The following is an 8545-nucleotide window of genomic DNA, read 5'->3' as shown; positions in this document are numbered from 1 at the left end:
GTAAAAAAAATTAGGGTTCATTTATACGACAAAAATTGGATAATAATTTAGAATTTTCATTTCATGATAGAATTAAGTTACACAATATGAAGCAAGAAATTGACATAATTATCTAATCACACGGTAATACACATTAATACATTATTAAATAGAACATACATTTCAGAAATAGTTAGGATAGTCAAACTTTTTCTATTGATACAAAGATATTTAACTGGAAGATAATATTAAAAATTGTTTTAATCTCAATATGCCGTCAATAAAAAAATATTACATTATCAATCAATTAAAATATATCATGAATAAGATAATCTACTATTGAGTGACATTTTATACTGTTAACATATTTAAATTAAATTCATAAAAAAAGAAACACCCTGCAAGTCAATGTCTGTACTCTACCTTGAGAACTTGATTTTCAGATTATTTTATTTTATTTTAACTGGATAAATAGTAGTAAATGAGGATGGAAAAAAAATGAAGAAAACGACCCAAGAGTTAAGAAGCTTAGTGGGTTGCTGAAGAGGAAAGCACTAAGTGGTGTGAGAAAAGCAAGAGTGGAAAAATAGATAATTTAAATAATGGAAGGGAGTGTGCATCCCACACGAACACCACCAACGTGCAATATCTCCTTCAATCAGAGACATAAACCTGAGTTTTCAATGTTTTTGCATTCCAACATACTTCCATTACTTTGGTCACCAACTTGCTTCATGGATGAGGTCAAGGTCTCTAGAATTCAATTAGGTCCACAAACTTTTGTCTCATTATTAAAGCTCTACATTATAAAGTAATTCTCAAAAAAACAATATAAAGTAAAGGTGGTTCTAATAGTATAATGACACCCATAAACATGTAGCGTGGTTTAGTCGAATTCTTGTCTAAAATCAGACATAAAAATATCACGGTAACTATTATTAATTGCATATAGTCATAAGTTTGAGTAAGACAAAACAAGGGTTCTAGTTAAGTCGTTAATGAGCTTTTATACAATGTCAGCTTTGAGTATGCAAAAATGCCTCGGCAATAGGTGTAATTTTAATATATGGAATGCTCTTAAAAAGAATAAGGAAAAAATAGACTTCATTGCATTTTTGTTCTCCTCTACTTTATGTTGTGTAATTTTATACAGTTCCTTCCGTTTTAATTGTGAATTCTTTACTCCTCATAATTTTTAAATTGTTTTAATTAAATCTCTTATTCTAGATTTTTATTTAATAACTAATAAAAATATAATAAACATGTATCATTGAAGTGTTTTGATTCACGAAGAACATAGTCTATAAAATAATTAAATAAAAATAAAAAGGATTTTGTTATACTTTATATATTGTATATAATTTTTTTCTTTACTAATCATACGAATTAATAAGATGTTACACTTCTGTTATATATATATATATATATATTTTAAATATTAGATGAATTTTGAGGTGAAAATTAATTAATATTAAAAAAATTAAATGACTAATTAAAATTAGGAGCATCCAATTTACATATAGATTAAAGTATAAGGACTAAAAGTATAATTAAAAATTAATATATAAGATTAATCATGCATTAAAAGGACATATAATTGATAAAAATATAAATTTTTTAAATTAATCTTGATGATTATGAAAAAATTATTTAGCTATTTTGTAATAAATATCTAAGTATGATAAGTAAATTAAACCTAGTTAGTTAATAAATATTTAATATATCAATCAAGATATCTTTACCTGGGAGAAATATCTATAGCTGAATAATGATCAATATTCAAAATACGCTGAAATTAATTAATTGTTATGATTTCACCGTCATTTTGCACTATACTTCAGTGCTTTTAATTTTGCAGTGAATCTATTATGAGAAAAGTTCTACTAAACTTTTTTCTTGAGTTTTATTCACATACCGACATGTTTTAATTTAATCATATCGAAAATAATGATGTTTAAGAAGATTATAAGCTTGTGATTTTATTTTATTTTTTTTAATTATGAATGCTGTCATTCGGTAAACTTTTATATCAATCGAGATTAGGCCTCTTTTTAGACTTTCTTTATAGGATTTTCAACAAATGATAAAAATTAAATTAATCAATCTAAAGCGAACCATTAAATATCAGTTTGGTTCATATTTTATAATATATTTTAACCTAACCAAATTGAACCGCAAACACTGGTAACTGACGTTGAGCTTTTTTATTTTATCTTATGAGTAAGCATATCAAAACGATAAAACACAGCCCGAAGCAATTTTGCTCAATGGAAAATTGATTATTTATCATTTGATCAATACAAGCACAAAAGAATAAATGAAAATGGTAAACAAGAGAGTTAGGTGAGTTTACAGGGACTATCTAATCATCTTTCAGTATTAATTAAATAATTTTTATGGATATATTTGGAATAGTACAAACAAGTTTAAATTTATTCTTTGGGAAGCTATTTCGAAAATATTAAAATAAACTTTTTTTATAATTTAAAAAAAATTGTTTATGAAATTGAGTGAACTTATTTTTTTTCTAACTTCATGAGAAAGCTTTTGAATAATAAGCAATTATTTCTGGGAAATAAGCTGTTTCCAAACTCCCATTAATATTATAATAACCCCTTTCAATTGGCTTTTTCTAGTTTAATCCTTAGAAGCCCAAGTTCTTTCTATTGGACCAATACATTTTTGCTCTGCAGCCCCTACAGAAAAACAAAGTTTTAGCCTTTTGCAAAAGTTAACTTCGAAACTATTTACCCTATGCAACCGAAGTTAAATATGTGTAGGCTCGTTTGTGCTGTGCTAGGAGAAGTTAATCAGCTGGCTCATTTTTTTGTTTCTCTTTTTGATGGGATCATAATCCTTGGACCCATTGATCAATTGTCATACGAGCCAAAGAAATGAAAGGTTTACAAAAGGAAACCCAAAGCCGGTGACAAGTTCCAAAAGTTATGCTGAATGAGAAGATTTCAGACCAAAAGTTATATAGTTTCTTTCCCTTCTTTTTGCTTCCTTTAACCCATTCCAAAGACAATAGAGAAACAACGGGCAAGCAAGATAACCCTTCTCAATGAACTCAGTTAGCTGACTGTTGATTTCAGGTCCCTGGCTTATGAAAGAAGTTAAGGTTCAGCAATAAGTGGACTCTTGTCAACCACCAAATAAAGACCAAGGAGAAACACCTTGTTTGTTGAAGCTCTGAGCAAATTCAGATGAAGAGGGAAAAAATTGGCTAAACATAGATAAGAGAACGATAATAAAATTGTACAAACAAAATATGATATGAATGTACATATATTCCAGTTTTGAAATTTAAGAAATACAAAATTTTAACAAAGTATTCACAAATCACAAGTGTTGTGCTCTCCAGTCCACAGCAAAATTCTCACCACTTTCATCATCACTGGACGACTCTTCGTGTCTGGGCTCCTTTGTTACAACCTCAGATGATTTACTATGCTTTGTAGACTTAGCAGCCTTTAGCTCCAATCTCCTCTTCTTCAACATTTCCACCTTCTCCCTAAGGATCCTGCAGAAAGATAAAAAAAAAAATATCGAGGGGAGGGAAGGTAAGGTGTGGAGTTAATTTTAGTAAAGGCAGGAGACTAGAACAAATGAATAAAAAAATCATGCCCAAGTATAAGACAGCAAAACTTACTTTTGCTCCACAGATTCAGCTTCTTCTATCATTTCAGCAGCATCAATCTGCTCATAATGATGACAAACATTTGATCATATATCACATTTATTGATCATATACATTTTAAAGGTAAAAAGTAATGGTAAAATATATAGCAGAAAGAAAATAATGATCATTACCTCTTCTTCTTCAAACCGGTCATCCACCTGCTGCAAGTCTTCTTGAATCAACTTCTCAAATTCCTTGTACTCATCTCTAAAAGAGAATTTAAATGATTATGATGTCATTCTATATTCCAAATTATTTAACCAATATATAAATCTTCCATATAATTGAAAAGGACATTTTTTATACAGAACCACTAACATACAAGGTAGTTCTCAATGCCACACAAACAATCTAAACACCATGCAATAATATGGATTCACCCATTAGATTTGACTTCTCTAAAGTGAAGGTGCACCCCTAAAGTGCACTGTCGTGAGTTTTCTGCTCATTGATCAATAGTTGCTTTATACCTCTAAAGTGCACCCCTCACTTTAAGGAAGTCAAATCCTCACCCATTATACCTTGATTTATTTGACTGAAAAGGCTAATAATCAAATAGGGAAAGTCAATTAAGGATGGGGTTATAACAGCAGGATAAATGCATTTATATGAGGAGTAACCAATGTTAATATACAATCATCCGATGTTGTGATTTAGTCTTGTTTTCAATCTCTTTATAGTTTCATCAAAACTCAAACTCTGGTTGATAAGATCAGAGCTAAAACAAATTTCAATGTTTTTTTTTTCTTTAATAAATGTGGGCAATCCACAAGAAAGAATCTGTATATTTTGGTCGTCTTTACGTTCATGCAAACCAAACCCATGACTGTTAAAATGTAGTAGAAACCAACAGCATAAATCGGGAACCCACTTGATATCTGGTTTAACAGGCTTGATCCCACGTGCGCGTAAATCAGCTTCCTTGCTGTCAAAAAATCCTTCGGGCAGAATCCCTTTTACTTGCTTGATCTCTGTATCAGTAGCCTTAACTGATGTCTGCCTAATCCCTGTTGTTGTTTGATCAACATTTGACTTTGCAGCATCATTGCCACCGAAATGACCTTTCTCATCCAAGTTTAACACCTGACTTTGAGCAGAAAGTCCCACTTTTCTACCTGAATCAGAGTCCACTAAATGGAAAGACTCCTTCTCTGGAAGCAAAAATGTCAATTAAACAAAAGATAAGTTAATATTAAGTGTTCAAACAATGTTATTATAAAAACTGTAGCAACAAGAAGACCCAAGGTGTGCTAAAGCACCAACTGGATATACCTAGTACAAATAATGAAAGATGAGGATATTGTACCACTTTCTAGACCCAACAACCTTGTTCATCTATGGCTACAATAAAATCTTGAAAATTCCATGATTTTTGCTACTTATCAAAACACAAATTTTGGCAGAAAACATGAAAAAGCACCCAAAGTTGTTGAATCCATTTCCAAGCAGGATAATGCCAACTGTAGCCTACAATCAGCTGAAAATCCAAGCAAATGGATGTCATCTCATACCCTTAAAAGTTAATTTATAAATGAAGAAATTCAATAAGATGAAAAGTAGAAAATTAGAGGGGAGTAAATGGATAAGGGATCCTCCGTATAGTAACAAGGGAACAAAACAATGAATTTCATAAAGAAACAGAAACAATACAATGTAAGAATCAATGAGGGACCACTTTTGAACAAGCATTTGTAATATGCCATTAGTGTTAATTCTATTAAGAACTCACTCCAAATAAAAGTTTAGACCTTAGAAAGAGCTTTGGACATACAGAAGGGGTTTTCAAGATGCAAATTGGAAAAAGGATTTGCAAGAAAACACCCCTGAAGGGCAGGAGACCAAATCCTTGTGTCAGAATAAGAATACAAATGACATTGTGAACGAGACCCCCAAAAGAGAAACTGGTTCATAAAACTTTCTATCATTTCAGTAACAAAAGAAAAAGGAATTTTATTCTTAAATTTATATGCATTTTAATTATGTAATGGACAAGCTAAGTATTACATATCCGCATACAAAATATGAATATATTGTACAAATATTACTATTAGTGCCTGTGGAATGTAAGTGCAACTGTATATTTAAATGAGCAAAGAGTATAAACATGTACAACATTTTCTAAACACACCAGATCTTATCTTTCTTGCATCACTGTCATCAAAAAAACCTGGTGGAAGCACCGATGATGACTGAGGTTTAGGCACTTCTTGTGAACCATCTGGAAGTTTGGATTGTGAGTCTGATGGCTGTTCTAGTTTAGTCTTGGAGGTATCAGTACCAGGCTTAGCACTTTTGTGCTGAGTTGATCCAGTAGCATTAGCTTTCAAATTACTTATTGCCTGCACAAAATAATCAGAGCCTTTAGGGTGAGCTCATTTTGGAGTTGGGGTGGGGGAAAGTGACGTTGTGAAATATAGAGGAAATCAAGCCTTAGTTCAACTCCCCAAAAAGAAAATATAATAAGACCATCTAAACCTGTTCAAAGAGAGTTTTGACCAAAAAACATAAAAGGCCACTGAGAGATATGTAAAAGTGTGAACAGATATAAATAACATGAACAAGATTGTTGACATCATCACCTCACGATGCTTACGAGAAACTTGGTGCGCATCCCATAAAGACTCAGACTTTAGAACAACATCACAAACCCGACAAACAGGTTGATCAAATTCATTATACCTATATGTAAAAGAACAAAAAGACAGAAACGGTCAAATTAATAATGGGTATTTATACAGATAAAATGGGCATAATTTTATGATAAACAATATATATATATATATAAACGAATCATCTTGAGAAAGCATTTAGAACTGAATTGTCATTCTTATGTGAAGAATAATAAATAAAACCATGAAGGGTTAGTTTAAAACTAATGCAACATAACAGATATCAAATCAACAATTCCATAGGCAAATTGGTGATGGGCCACAAGAATTGATTTTGTGAATAGAAAAAGCACAAGATGCGCACCAAGTACCAACCTCACAAGAGGAGACTCTATGCGTTTTTCCTTCTTCTGGGCATTCAATTTAGCACGAAACAGAGCTTTTTTTTTGGCTTGCGCATCCATGCTCCTGTTGCTTGAAAGAGGATTCCTTGCAGGATACAGTTGCACTGGTTACTTTCCAAAAAATTCAGATTAATTTTCCGAACCAAGACCAGTGCAGCAAGTCATGCAGAAAAATAATTGATTCAAATACAAGCAGAAATCACTTGGCAATGCTATACATAAACGGCTCATCATGATCAGGTCATAAAAGTAACTCACTCAATCCACAATACAATTAGGTCAGGAATGCATTCAAAGCATAACTAAAGAATTTTTAAACCATATTTCAATCATTATTTAAACAAACAACAAATTGTACAAAGGTTCAGGATGGTGAACAACAAGAGAGGTGATTTGACAGAGACAAAATCTCTAGTCTCAATTTTAGATAACTTTCAAATCATTTCACACTGCTACACAGAAACTGTAAACAAATTCTTCCATACATATAAAAAACACTTGATGCTCACTCATGGAAAGAACATCATACAATGGTGCCCCATGCTACATACAGTATATTACTATATAATGTTATATGCTCACAGTGAGGATATGAAACTAGAGCTGATTTCACTTCTTCTGTGTCAATTTTGATGCCCACTGCATGTAACACAAACATGAACCATATAATATACGATTTAAACATCACATAGAATAAAACTGCATGAATAGTACAACCAAAGAGAAATAGCAAATCAAAAAGAGGGAAAAATATGACTTAGAATTTTGCAAAGAAGGTAGGAACAAAACCTAAGAAAACCCCTGATCAATCACCGTATCATAGGGATAGACAAAAACCAGAAGTGAAAAAAAAAATTAAAAAAAAAATAAATAAATATATATATATATATATATATATATATATATATGGAAACGAAAAAGGGAATTGTCTACCTCAAATTTCCTTCGTCCCCTTCTATTCCTCAACAGTGCCGCGACAACAAGGAAAAAGAAAGCGGGTTTTGGGAATGAAATGTGCAGAAATGAAGAGATTAGGGTTGATACAAACAGATTTATGCTCGTAGTTCTGATTGTCAAATCATGTAAATGGTTTCGGATTAAGGAAAGTATTTGCCCTTCCTGGGTATCGTTTCAGACCAGGAAAATGCAACCTTTTTAACAACCAGTGGGAAATAACTCCAGTTTTTACCTTAAAAAAAAAAGTAATTTCTATCGGGACTCTGATAGACTCCTAAATCAATAAGGTATTTATACCACTGGAATAATCATTGTCAATTTTTAATTTTTAAAATATTAAAATAATTATAACTGTTAAGTTAAAAATATATATATAAATTGTCCTTTTAAATTTATAAATTCATTTTTAAAAAATATTGAGAAAACATTTTAAATTATACTATATATACAAAGGATAAAGATAAAATATATAATAGTTTAAGATTGGAGTAAATTTTTTTTGGCATTTGAGCTAATAAAAAATAATTGTATGTGTAATCTTTAAAGTAATTATTATATAAGTTAATAATTCTTAATGATACAATAATTAAAGATTAAATGATTATATAAAAAAATGATATTATCAATTTATAAAATTGATTAAAAGAGTAGCTAGAAATATGGTAGGGTTTCTGCGACCTCCAATAAACATTTTTTTTTTGTTCCAAGAGTGTAAAGAAGGCAAAGCTATTAGGGTTTCTCTCGCTTTTGAGGTTGCCTTTGACATCAAAGAAAAGTTGAAAAATTAGAATCGCAAGAGAATCTCCAATCCCATCTTGTATACTGATTTAGTGGACAATAGAGGGATAGAGTGAACTAAAGTGAAGAAAAGAGTGATGGAGGTGTTGGATCTACCTTCCCATAGCTCAAAAACT

At 31.0% G+C, this 8545-nt stretch overlaps 1 protein-coding gene across 9 annotated transcripts; it reads right to left on the bottom strand.

Moving 5' to 3' along the window:
• Positions 1-3187: 3187 nt before the first annotated feature.
• LOC113867285 (zinc finger protein 830-like) lies at positions 3188-7831 on the bottom strand. 9 transcript variants are annotated; one of them, XM_027502503.1, is made up of 9 exons: positions 7608-7831; positions 7257-7313; positions 6646-6759; positions 6241-6340; positions 5790-6000; positions 4533-4812; positions 3793-3868; positions 3632-3678; positions 3189-3502 (listed from the first exon to the last, which is right to left on the bottom strand). In XM_027502503.1, the coding sequence occupies exons 3-9, from the start codon at positions 6732-6734 to the stop codon at positions 3322-3324; spliced, it is 984 nt and encodes a 327-aa protein (XP_027358304.1). In that variant the 5' UTR covers positions 6735-6759; positions 7257-7313; positions 7608-7831; the 3' UTR covers positions 3189-3321. The 9 variants fall into 9 exon arrangements, with proteins under 9 accessions (XP_027358305.1, XP_027358304.1, XP_027358307.1 ...); XM_027502502.1 differs by having other exon boundaries at positions 3221-3502; positions 6646-6778; positions 7608-7808; XM_027502504.1 differs by lacking the exon at positions 7257-7313 and having other exon boundaries at positions 3188-3502; positions 7608-7811.
• Positions 7832-8545: the final 714 nt, after the last annotated feature.

This window comes from Abrus precatorius, unplaced genomic scaffold (assembly GCF_003935025.1).
Source record: "Abrus precatorius isolate BTA unplaced genomic scaffold, Abrus_2018 Scaffold5, whole genome shotgun sequence".
NCBI classification, from domain to species: domain Eukaryota; kingdom Viridiplantae; phylum Streptophyta; class Magnoliopsida; order Fabales; family Fabaceae; genus Abrus; species Abrus precatorius.
The sequence above is the reverse complement of the archived record's forward strand: the minus strand, read 5'-3'. Positions and strand labels throughout refer to the sequence as shown.

Bases quoted from the DNA above. Each gene is read 5' to 3' on its own strand.
- LOC113867285 (XM_027502499.1), bottom strand. From the start codon at position 6,734: ATGGATGCGCAAGCCAAAAAAAAAGCTCTGTTTCGTGCTAAATTGAAT. The intron at 6,001-6,207 runs ATATCTGTTCAC...TATTTTGTGCAG, and splicing joins CAATCTTGTTCATGTTATTT to GCAATAAGTAATTTGAAAGC. The intron at 3,503-3,631 runs GTAAGTTTTGCT...ATCTTTCTGCAG, and splicing joins GCTGAATCTGTGGAGCAAAA to GATCCTTAGGGAGAAGGTGG.